Genomic DNA, 12,975 nt, shown 5'->3' with positions numbered 1-12,975 from the left:
TTTTTTACTTCTATCATTTGTGTAAAAACTTCTGTTACTGTATAAATAGATCATATACCGGAAAATAGTTCAATGGAGAAGTTTGAGAGGGATGCACATTTTCCTCGCTTCTTTTTATGGAGCAAAACAATCACAAAAAAAATATATTTGAAAAAGGGAATGTTTGATTTCTCCCATAAAAGAAAAGATCAATTTTCCGGTCTTTTTGTGGAATAGCACAATCACAAAAAAATTAATATAATGTGAAATTAAATGTTTTAATTCTCCCACGATAAATATGATACAATTTCATTACATTTATTGCAAAATGTAAGAAAAACAACATTTTATTTTTTGTTCTTTTCAGTTTGTGGTAAAACAATTGCACACAACACATTTACACCAGCTGATACCATCGTGTGTAGTATCCCAACAGACTGTAATGGGGTACGATGCTGTGTTGATGTGCCTCAGCTAGCTACATCACTAGAATATAAGATGATTGTGGACACATGTGGTAACAGACTACGTCTTACAGTGGACAAACTGGAAACAGACATATCATTACATGCTTATGACTTTGGATCTAGTGCTAAATTTTCTATATATGGCTTGGCTGAAATAGAGTAAGTTTTTCTGTCTTTCCAACAATAGAAGAGGGGCATAATATTTTCCTTTATCCATATATTGATTATAAAAGAAGATGGGGTATGATTGCCAATGAGACATTGTTCATGAGACCAAACTGCACAGAAATTAAGAACTATGGGTCACCATTCAGCCTATTAAATATAGAATATTGAACAGCAATAAAATATTCTTGTCCTGGCCATTTCTTTTAAATCTAATTCAAAAACCTTTCCTGAACAATCAAAAATACAGAACTGAAAATTTTATTTATACAGAATAAGCAACCATTTGTACTTATAAATCATGAACAGTTATGTTTTCATAACTTTCAATTTTTTTTAATAAGATAACATGTGAAACAAGCTAAAAGTTATATCCAATCTTTTCAACATTTCTAGCATATATAAAGACATAGGTTATTGTAGAATCAATCTTGCATATGCAATTTGTGTCTGATCCGTTTGTCATTTTGAACAATAAAATATGTTTAAACTTACTTGCCTTATTTAAAATAATTTCATATTTCTCTCTTTAATATAGCTATCTAGTAAACAATCTGTTGCTAAGTAACCAGTATGAAATAACAATGTCAATAAAGTTCTGCTTGAATGGCGATACCTCATTGGCGTGTGACCAGCAATACACTATCTTCAATGCGACGGTCTTTGATAAAGAAAGCTGTGATTTCAATACAGACTTCAAGGATGCAGGTGAGAAGTGGACAGATTTAAAATATGAAAATAACAATTTACAAATTGTATGTGTCCTAAACTGCTTTCTAAATTTACCTACATCAGGAAAATTCAAATCAAAAAATTTGAAAGCCAAGAATGTTTAAGTATATGTACTTTAGCATGTGAAGAGCCGTATGATCAAAGGGGACCTTAAAATAATTGGTCAGCATTCCTTGAGGGACTAGGAACCTTAGTTTCATCATTATAAACCCAAAATTTAGTGATGACAAATTTAAGATGGATAAAAAATAGTTTTCTAATTGATTTCTGTTGAAAATGAGATTAAAACTTGAAAAAAACTATGTCCTGATTGATATTTTCAAAATTACAAGAACATAATTTAAAAGCAGTAAAATCTTACAATCAAATGCAAAGCATTGTCATCTGCACATGCAAAGGTTAAAAATGTGAGATAAACAGTTTATCTAGAGAGTTTTTGTGTTGTCGTTGCAGGATTCTCTCTTTCAACATGGTTAGCAGACAGAAGTCTAGGACTAACAAACATGTCAACAGTTGATGCTGATGATTTATTACAGTTGCTACAGATAGATGATTTTATGGAGTATTCCAACATTTGTAACTTTACTGGAGCACCATATGTTGGGGCTGTAGATGGATGGAATAATGGTTTGTATCACAAATAAGATAAGAGTGAAGCGTGAAGGTTATGGCTTTAATTTATTATATTCAAATTTTTTGTCTAAAATGTAAATCATACACATATATCACCAGTTAAGTTTGATATCTTCAGTGTAAGTGCATGAAGTCATAAATTTCTGATTATTAAAATAGCTGCATTTGAAAGTATTGAAAATTTAACTTTTTACTTGAAGGATTCTGTCTGTCTGTCTTCATTCTATTAAACTTACTTTTTCTTTTATTTATGTATGATAACAATAAATCTTTATTTTTTGTAGTACATGTGCATAACAGAATAAAATCTTTCCATTACAGAATGTAATACTATTTTTTTCCTTTAAATTGTCGAATTTTGATTTGTCTAGATGAGAGGGTAACATTTAAAAAAATTGTCACCCTCTCAGCCATGTGATAGAGTAAATTAGCAGCCTCATATTAGCCAATCAAAATATGTCATTTTAACGCAAAGTGTAATAAATAAAATCTTTCCATTACAGAATGTAACACTAGTATTATACCATCAGGGGACTTAACCCTTTTAGATGAAACAAACTTACTATGTCATATTGCTACTGACTGCAATGCTGTTTCCTGTTGTGCCAAGTCTGCTGTTCTTAAACGAGACTTTTATGTTGCCGTGACCATGAACACATGTAGCTACACACTGAATATACAGTTGGAAAATCTGATTATTGACAAGGATTTACTGAACTATGCTTGGGGTATGATACTAAGCACCAGCAACTGTTTTTCATAAAAAATCTTATATAAAGGAAAAATATCCATAAGAGATAATGTTTCAATATAAATTATTATCAATTCTAATCTAGGATTTTTTTGATAAGAAAAGCAGGAAATTATTTATCTCTATTTAATTTTACATAAAGAGTTATGTTATGACTTTAACCTTCTAAAAAAATAATGTTTTAATGTTCTTTACCATTGACTCAAATTTTGTTATATTTTGGTAAAATGATATTTTTCTTTTCTTTCTATTCATGAAAAATCATTACATATGTCTAGATGTTAGCAAAGAACAATCTACAAAGACATGTTTTAAAAGAAGTAATTTTTCAGACAAATGTTTGTATAAATACCACACTTTTAATATTTACTTATTGAATCAAAGAATTTTCCCTAAAATTTATGAGATTGTTTGTCATTGTGTATAACCTGTCATGAACTCCCTTACATAATTTTTCATAAAAATAAAAAATATTTCATTTTTCTTTTACAGGAACAACAGAAAATATGAACCTATATGGAGTTTTGAGAGTCATGTATCGTGTAAACCATGTCGCATCAATGCAACACTTCAATGTTGATTTAACTATCAAATTATGTTTTGAATCTAGTGGAGGGTCATGTTTACAAGAATATACCATATTTACCAGTAATAAACTGTACTATCCTGATTGTACACAGCCTAACTTACCTTTCTATGGTATGTATACAAAATTAACATCATTAAGATAAAAGATATTTCTGCCAGCCTAATTATTCCGAATCAAATCTCCATAACAGAGTAGGTTTGGCGAATTTTAAAACTATTTTATTTATGATTAATCAGTTATATTTTTATTCTCCTATTGTGATAAATTCATAATTTCTTAATTGACTAGAACGATTACCATAATTATGTATTATATGAAGTCTTCTTATATCTGATTGTATAGGTATGAGGCAACTACATCTGATTTACATAAAAGTTATAAATGAACATTTTATATTTTCTCTTGTCTTAGAAAGAACAATTAGTATTGATGCAACAGAAAAATATTCATTATCTCAAATTGCAAACTGTGAAACTAATAAGAAAGTTTATACAACAATAACATTATTTTACATTTTGACAGGAATAACCTTTGACTACTGGAAGCCAACAGTTTGTTCCCAGTTTTCTACAGGAACATATGCTCAAGGTATGGTTATGTTAATTATGTTGTTAATTAATTTTTGATTTGATTTGTTGTTAATGAAAAATGAATTGATTGTCAACATTCGATAATACAAAGAAGTTATGAAAACAAAGTATTTTGTCTTAATAATCTATTTATTTGAAATAGTTCTTTCCAGTATTCTTTCATTGACAAACCATTTATTTTTTTATTTCATCTTTGTCAATCTACATTGCAAAACCCTTATATTGGATATTATTCATTTGTTTTCTTGAATATACAGGAATGTTGGCACAAGATGCTAAGCATACAAACATTTTTACAATATTTTCAACTGATATAACCAAAGGAAAATCAATAATTCTTTCATCTGAATATAACTGTAAAAAGAAAACAATGTTGTTTATTTACCATAGCCGACTGTGAAAGAGCTGTATAGCCAGTTAAGGATGTTAAAAACTTCCATCATTTCATTTTATTTACCTTTTATAGCTTGTACTGGTGTGACCTTTACAACCTATGCTCAGACCAGATGTCAGATGGCTGCTGACTGTTTCAGTGTCACATGTTGTTTAGATTTGGACTTTGTACCTGGTACACGTAACACCGAGCTGACATTCGCTGTGACTGCATGTGATCAAATTGACTACACACTAGAGAGACACACATGGACAAGAACTGGACTGGCTGCACTTAATGGTATTACTTTATTAATAGGACCATTTTAAATATTAAAAGAGTTGAAAATATAATGATGGCTTGTTAATTTTTATTTTTTTAAAGCAAGGATTTATTATTTTTCCTTCTACTAATTTTTCAAGGATATTTGAAGAACCATTTTCATGGCTAAAAATGTAAATAAAGAAATTATGAATAAAACCAAAAACCATAACGACAATTAAATGTAATTAGGAATGTTGTCAATTAAACGATTTTTTAATTTTTTTTACAGGAATTGAACAGGTTGAAGAATTGTCTGACTCATTCAAGTTAAACTTTACCCTGGACACGACAACCTCAGCTACAGCTTACAAGACCACCATAGGATTGACTGCATGCTACATTTCTCCTGGAACATGTGAAGATTATCAGTTACTGACAGCATCTGACCTGAAGAAAAAGACATGTACAGGACGGAGGAGGCGTAGACGTGCTGCAACAGCAACGTATGTAGTGAAAATATTTAAATTTGGGGCTGACTTTTGTATTTAAATAATTTTGTCATTGTACTCTCTTGCTATGTTTGTAATACCTGCAGCTCAGAATCTGATTTTTGGGGTCAAAATTGGAGGAAGTTGGGAAAAAAAAACCTATTGGCATTTATTAAATTGCTAAAATAAGCACTTGTTCAGGTTCTTATTTCTACCTTTAAGAGTTTGAACAACATAGTGCTGTGTGATGACCATTCCTTAGATCATTTCCATGCCCATATCAAGCAAATTATTAATATCATATCTTTAGATGTGTATGTGTATAATCAAAATTGTCAAGAAAACTATTTTATCAAAATTGCATAAGTTGCAAAAAGTAGGGCCTTGTGTATTGATCTATCTATTAGTGCATGTTGTATGAAGCTATTTGTTCTACCTACTATTATGGAAAAAGGAACATAGCTCAAATTAAAAAAATATCCAAATATGTTATGCTGCTTAATTCAAAGTTATATTTGATTGTTTTGTAAGTTCAAAGTGAAAATTTTGGAAGCAATCTTTACAGTGCTCACAGCACTTTGATTGTTACATTCAAATTTAAAGATGACTCCATATTGAGTTTACTTTTTGTTTTGATTGTCTGATGCTTGAGTTAATATTTTCCCTTGAACTTAGACATTTGTAAACAATGTACTTGTCCATATCTTTTTGTAATGCCTTAAGATTTGTATCTGATTTTTTTGTTACAATAGTTTATAATGATGACTTACAGTTTGTTTTTTGGTTTTAGTTGACTAAATTTTAGTTGTATTATTACCTTGGATTTAAAAAATGAAGCAAATTGTGTTTTGTATCCTTAAAAAAATACTGAATATTAGTATTGCCATTAATATACAATTTTGGAAATATTTTAAATATACTGATAATGTTCTTTTGTGAAAGATTAAAAGTAAGACTGTGTTTGTATTTATATTTATCTTGTTTCTAATGTTGTTTTAATGATTTTCTAAGGGTGGATGTCAAAGACATGAAAGGAGGCCTACAGATATTGACAGATAGAAATGCAACTGAGGCAGAGAAGAACTTCTTTATTGCTGCTTGTATGGACTACAGTGTAAGTATCCCCCTAAAACAGCGAGAGATTTAGCCTTTTTTCGAATTGATACAACTATCAACACAACTTTCCAATATTGAGAATTCATTGATTTTCCTTTGAATAGATTTTCTTGGATTTATGAAAACTTGCATTTTGTGGATATTTGATTTTTTTGTTTTGTCAAAGTCTGCATACAAGTCTATAGACAATTTGAATTTGTTGAACATTTTTTAAAGGTTCACATGTACTATCCATAAAAATAGTATGCCATAACTAATAATGAATTCACAGTGCATCTTTATCATATGAAATCTTTATATGATTTTGATAGAAACATATATTAATTGTGGTTTTTTTATGTGTTTTTTTTTTTAGAAAAATAGTAAGGATTATTCAGTAACAGATATTGATGACAGTGATGAAAAAACTGGTGGAAAGTCTGCTCTTAAAGCTCTTGGAAGTGGTATGCCCACCACTGTTGGTGTTAGTGGAGAAACATTCAGTGGAACCTTTACAGTACAAGGAGGTAAATATAACACTAAAGGGAGATAAATATTACAGTTTTGACTGGATTCCTTCCCTTGAGTAGTAGATATTCAGCCATTAGTGAGAGGTCATTCAAAGCCAGGGACATATTTTGTAGCTCAGTGGATTATTGCATTGACTTGTAACACGGAGGTCTTGGGTTCTATTCTTAGGGGACCATGTGATTTTCTAACAATAATAATGCTCTACATTTAAACAGCAAAGGGAGGTAATTTTTTAAGTTATTTGTGAACTGTAAATTAATTACCTTTTTGTATGTAGTTTATTTTAACTTTGAGAAATGGAATTTACTATTTGGGTTGCAAAAATACCCAAACATAGTATAAAAATGTGTTAATTTAAAGTTTAATGACTGTAATACCCCTTTATTGTCAGGCAGCTTAAATATAATATTCCTCTCAGATATATTTTATGAAATGATTTATCTGCATCAAATCTCTTTTATTTTTCTAGGTGAAGAAATTTTTAAGGAACTGGACTTTGCTGTTACTGGTATAAAGGATGCCTATGCTATTGGTCAAGGATTGTCAGAGGTTGGAGCCAAACTTTTAGGAGAGAAGTTAGCCAATATGACAGTTGGTGACATAGAAACTTTAATGGACTTCAAGAACGTTGATCCAATATTGGTGGCCCAGCTTATGAAAGATTTGAGAGACTTAGCAAAGGCATTGGTATGTCTTTTGATAATGGATCAGCATAAGACCCTGTGATAATATATATGTTCAATTTTGAAATTAAATTAAAGGACAATCAACATATGGGGATATATAAGTCAATGAGACAACAACACTATGGCAAAAACACTCAAAGGCATTTGAAGGGCTAGCTTTCCTGCTTATATTTTATTATTGGTTTCGAAAGAATTAAGATGATAATTTAATCCATATTAGTCAAGTGCTTAAGGAGTACTACTTGGTAATTTTCATAGAAGTTATGGCCCTTGGAGAAAACTACATGAAAAATAGATATTTATTGTGATTGCACTCATTTTGCAATTGTTTTAAGTTTTCAATAATCATGATATGAAAAGATATTTAATTTTGTCAATAAGTACTGTTTTTATACGTCCGCAAAAATTTAAATTTTTCGTCGTATATTGCTATCATGTTGGCGTCGTCGTCCGGCGTCGTCATCGTCCGAATACTTTTGGTTTTCGCACTCTAACTTTAGTAAAAGTGAATAGAATTCTATGAAATTTTAACACAAGGTCTACGACCACAAAATGAAGGTTGGGATTCATTTTGGGAGTTTTGGTCCCAACATTTTAGGAATAAGGGGCCAAAAAGAGCCCAAATAAGCATTTTCTTGGTTTTCGCACTATAACTTTAGTTTAAGTAAATAGAAATCTATGAAATTTTGACACAAGGTTTATGACCACTAAAGGAAGGTTGGGATTGATTTTGGGAGTTTTAGTTCAAACAGTTTAGGAATTAGGGGCCAAAAAAGGGCCCAAATAGGCATTATTCTTGGTTTTCGCACAATAACTTTAGTATTAGTAAATAGAAATCAATGAAATTTTGACACAAGGTGTATGACTACAAAAGGAAGGTTGGGGTTGATTTTGGGAGTTAAGGTCTGAACAGTTTAGGAATTAGGGGTCAAAGAGGGGCCCAAGTAAGCATTATTCTTGGTTTTCGCACCATAACTTTAGTATAAGTAAATAGAAATCTATGAAATTTAAACACAAGGTTCATGACCACTAAAGGAAGGTTGGGTTTGATTTTGGGAGTTTTGGTCCCAACAGTTTAGGAATAAGGGGCCCAAAGGGTCCAAAATTGAACTTTGTTTGATTTCATCAAAAATTGAAAAATTGGGGTTCTTTGATATGCCGAATCTAACTGTGTATGTAGATTCTTAATTTTTGGTCCCGTTTTCAAATTGGTCTACATTAAGGTCCAAAGGGTCCAAAATTAAACTTAGTTTGATTTTAACAAAAATTGAATCCTTGGGGTTCTTTGATATGGTGAATCTAAAAATGTACTTAGATTTTTGATTATTGGCCCAGTTTTCAAGTTGGTCCAAATCGGGGTCCAAAATTAAACTTTGTTTGATTTCATCAAAAATTGAATAATTGGGGTTTTTTGATATATGCCAAATCTAACTGTGTATGTAGATTTTTAATTTTTAGTCCTGTTTTCAAATTGGTCTACATTAAAGTCCAAAGGGTCCAAAATTAAACTAAGTTTGATTTTAACAAAAATTGAATCCTTGGGGTTCTTTGATATGCTGAATCTAAAAATGTACATAGATTTTTGATTATTGGCCCAGTTTTCAAGTTGGTTCAAATCAGGATCCAAAATTATTATATAAAGTATTGTGCAATAGCAAGAAATTTTCAATTGCACAGTATTCAGCAATAGCAAGAAATCTTCAATTGCACAGTATTGTGCAATAGGAAGAAATTTTCAATTGCTCAGTATTGCGCAATAGCAAGAAATCTTCAATTGCACAGTTTTGTGCAATAGCAAATATTTTCAATTGCACAGTATTGTGCAATAGCAAGAAATATCTAATTGCACAATATTGTGCAATAGCAAGAAATTTTCAATTGATTGGAGGTATCTTTCTTTGTCCAGAATAGTAGTTAAATCAACTTAAGTCATTGTTTTATACAATATACAATGTATATTCACTTTTACTACCAACTGATAAATTAAAACAATCTTTACCATTCAGTGATAACAAGCACCTTTTGTTACATTTTAATATTTTATGATGTATTTAAATGAGTAGTTATTGTTGCAAACTCCATAAGAAATTTGAATTGAGATCAGTTTTGGAAAAAGGGAAAGGGGGATGTGAAAAAAAAATGGGGGGGTGGGTTTAATTTTTCTCATTTCAGATTTCATAAATAAAAAGAAAATTTCTTCAAACATTTTTTTGAGAGGATTAATATTCAACAGCATAGTGAATTGCTCAAAGGCAAAAAAAAAATTTTAAGTTCATTAGACCACATTCATTCTGTATCCATACTTGCCCCAACCGTTCAGGGTTCAACCTCTGCGGTCGTATAAAGCTGCACCCTGCGGAGCATCTGGTTGTGAGTTATTTCCCTTGGGAATGTTTATTTTATTGAAATTACATATAAACAATCACTGGCTCTACAAAGCTATATTTTTTTGTAATGAACAGTTAAATCATGGAATAAAGTACATTTATTAAAAAAAAGAAAATAATATTTGATCAGATAATATTTGGTATTTATTATTGTTTTTTCAATTATCATTTTTTAGTATTCTGAGTTCCTTACCAAGCTACTATCCAATGGAGACGAGGTGTTCAAATCTTTTGACTTCACACTGGGAGGAGACTTTAGTTTCCCTAAACAGGATATAACACTGTTTAAATACAGTATACACATGTTAGTGGGTGGACTTATACCAATGCAGTTCTGTAAGTAATCGTAAATTTATTTGTATGTTGCAGTCCAAAAATATATGTTGTTTTCAACCAAAGTATATTACCTTTTTTCTATATCTTCAATATTAATACTGGATTCGTTTATTTTTGTGGGTACTAATTCTAGAGGATTCAGAAAAACTTTCATGTTTGGGAATGTATAATTTCATTATGGTTTTGCCAAAGTCTGCTTTCAAGCCTATAGAAATTTTGTTATCTGTTTAATTAATTTCATGGTTCACCTATATCCATGAAATCCACGAAAATTGGTATCCAATGAATATTGTGGATTAAACACAAATTTAAAATTTTTAACAAATTATAAATTTTCTTTAGGCTAATTATATAGACTTTTGAAATACCACTAAATCCAATATCCACACAAAAAAACACTATTTTGATCAAATTATAGACTAAGCCCAAATTTTGTAATTTAAAAAAAAAATGCTGCTCAAAAGATGGAACTTAAAATTAGCATGTGACTGATTTGCTGAAGCAATTTCACATTTAGACAAGTTAAGGGGGTTCGCGGGTCTAAATCATTTATATAGGATTTCTCTATATTTTTCTATAAATGAACTTTATCTTATAGTTAATAGAAAAATAAAATAAAAAAGTGGGGTCACCGTTCATTCGCTCTCACAATCTGCTTTCTAAAGAAGGATACATTTTTGTAAAGGTGGTTGAAGTAATAGGAGAAATATAGGTAATATCAAAATAAAAAAAGAAGTTTATTACAGAAATCGCTCAAATTTTACAATAATTTAGTTTAAGTACAGCTTATATGGAAATTATATTAAAAAATATATGTCACCGATGAGTTAAAAAAGATATTTAAATTTTAAAGCCAAAAAAAGGCATTTTTCCACCAAAGGGAGATAATTTGGAACTTTTTCAATGATGTATACATTTTAAATGTCATCTGGGGCCAACATGAATTGATTGTTTTGAATGATTTTTGTACCATATGATAAAGTAACAACTACAAAAGGTAATAAATAAAATTTGTAGTGAAAAACAAATGTTTAATTTTTTCTGAAATTTTTATACCCTCGAGCCTCCTTAAGTCCCTATGAACATAATTTCTACATAGGATCTAATGTGATAATTCATTAGTATGTTTTTATCAAACCAAAGTTTTTTATCAATAAAACATAACTGAAAAAAACAAAAAAAACAATTTGTATTTAATTATGTTTACAATACCAATGTTTCATAGTTATTCGAGATTTGGGGAAATAAGTGTTGTGCCAAGGAGTTTAGATTTGGGGAAATCAGTGTCGCATCCAGGAGTCTAGATTTGGGGAAATAAGTGTCGCATCCTGGAAAGTTTTTTGTTATTTCCAGTGTGATAATACATTTTAACATAAGTTTTAATAATTTTTCAGCATTTGGTGCTGGAGCATACTACGGAATGAAGTTTGAAATTGCAGCCAAGGTGTTAGAAATGAAGGCTATATGTGGTGTAGAACCTTATGCTGGAGTGACGGTCTATGGTGAACTGGGTATTGGATTTTTACTGTATGGAAAACTTCGCTTAGAGGGGAGAATTATGGACCTGCGTTTCCCAACAACAGCTGAGATTACTTTCAATAAGTTCCCTCTAGATGTTGGGTAAGTGGCGAATATATTTTAAATGGATTTGAACGCAGTTTTACTATAAATTGGGATGTTTTGTGTTGGGTTATTTGGCACTTTTTGTCTTTTTAAATCAATTTTGTATTTATTTTTGAGTTACTTATTAATGAATGAAATAAAATTATTGCCTTTAAATGCTTACATCCACATCATTTGAACTTAAGTGGAAAGTTGTTTCCCTGGCAATCATACCACATCTCAGGCGCGGATCCAGAGCTTGAAGCGGGGGGAGTTGTGAGAAATGTTTTTGAACACTAGAGAAGTTTCTTGTTATACCAAACCATATATTTTTTAATAATTGGCACACTTTTTGGTTATCCAGCATATGGTTACTCTAATTAAACTATTTAGATTAGTTTAATTATTTAATTACAGAACTTATCTACCCGTTTTGCAATTGCTGTATCACCCCTTGCATCTATTCGACTAGCCACGCATTATCATGTGTTTTGGTAGAGTTTTGTGATCTTAATAAGGCTGTTTGGTGGTATTTTTTTGTTTAATTGTGAGATTAACATTCACCATTTGCTTTACCCTATTCTGAATGTGGTTTTTTTTTTTACAAACTGTCCGGGGTTGTCATCAGTAACGAACAAAACACAAAATTTGCAATACCTAGTGCTCAAATGTATAGCATTCAAAATAATACTGGAATCCACCTAGTTCTTTTCCTTTTCATAAACGTGAAATGTACGGGTTAAAAAGATGCTTTTAATATGCGTGGCTGCACTATTTCCCATGCTTTGTCTTTTCAACTTCACAGGACAAAATTTATTCACGCATATTAGAAGCTTCTTTTTAACCCGTACATTTCACGTTTATGATAAGGAAAAGAACTAGGTGGATTCCAGTTTTATTTAGAATGCTATACATTTGAGCACTAGGTACAGATGTGGAAAAGTTTGCAATATCCTTAGATTCAGCAAGTGTCATTTTCTAAAAAAAAAACATCTCATGTATATGATAGGGTAAAAACGTATTTTTCTTCAAATTAAGCTAACAAAAAACGTTGTTTTAATCATAAAACCAACAAAGTAATAAAATATAGGGATAGCTGCCTTTGATTGTCTGAATTAAATCCTTTGATCCTCTAATTATCAAGTTACCCTCAGGCCAATGTAATTATGACATGTGCATATTTAAAGGAGTATAGTGACAACGTGTCACCCTATTCAGTGCTGGATATTCAATTTATAGTAAAGATAACATTAAAAAAAGAAATGGTTAATACAAAAATTATTTTAAGATTTTCAAGCTGGGGGGGG

At 30.5% G+C, this 12,975-nt stretch overlaps 1 protein-coding gene across 1 annotated transcript in view; it reads left to right on the top strand.

Moving 5' to 3' along the window:
- Positions 1–12,975, top strand: part of LOC139501276 (uncharacterized) — a 163,805-nt gene that overhangs the window by 106,787 nt on the left and 44,043 nt on the right. The window contains exons 145-157 of the mRNA XM_071290312.1: positions 347–605; positions 1,150–1,319; positions 1,797–1,970; positions 2,480–2,704; positions 3,220–3,426; positions 3,839–3,904; positions 4,373–4,579; positions 4,833–5,046; positions 6,043–6,145; positions 6,503–6,653; positions 7,127–7,344; positions 9,907–10,066; positions 11,461–11,686. Coding sequence (XP_071146413.1) covers positions 347–605; positions 1,150–1,319; positions 1,797–1,970; positions 2,480–2,704; positions 3,220–3,426; positions 3,839–3,904; positions 4,373–4,579; positions 4,833–5,046; positions 6,043–6,145; positions 6,503–6,653; positions 7,127–7,344; positions 9,907–10,066; positions 11,461–11,686 — 2,380 coding nt within the window. The remainder of the gene's footprint in view (positions 1–346; positions 606–1,149; positions 1,320–1,796; positions 1,971–2,479; positions 2,705–3,219; positions 3,427–3,838; positions 3,905–4,372; positions 4,580–4,832; positions 5,047–6,042; positions 6,146–6,502; positions 6,654–7,126; positions 7,345–9,906; positions 10,067–11,460; positions 11,687–12,975) is intronic.

Source organism: Mytilus edulis, chromosome 13, assembly GCF_963676685.1.
Source record: "Mytilus edulis chromosome 13, xbMytEdul2.2, whole genome shotgun sequence".
In the NCBI taxonomy this organism is placed as follows: domain Eukaryota; kingdom Metazoa; phylum Mollusca; class Bivalvia; order Mytilida; family Mytilidae; genus Mytilus; species Mytilus edulis.
This window is presented reverse-complemented; position numbering and strand designations above follow the sequence as displayed.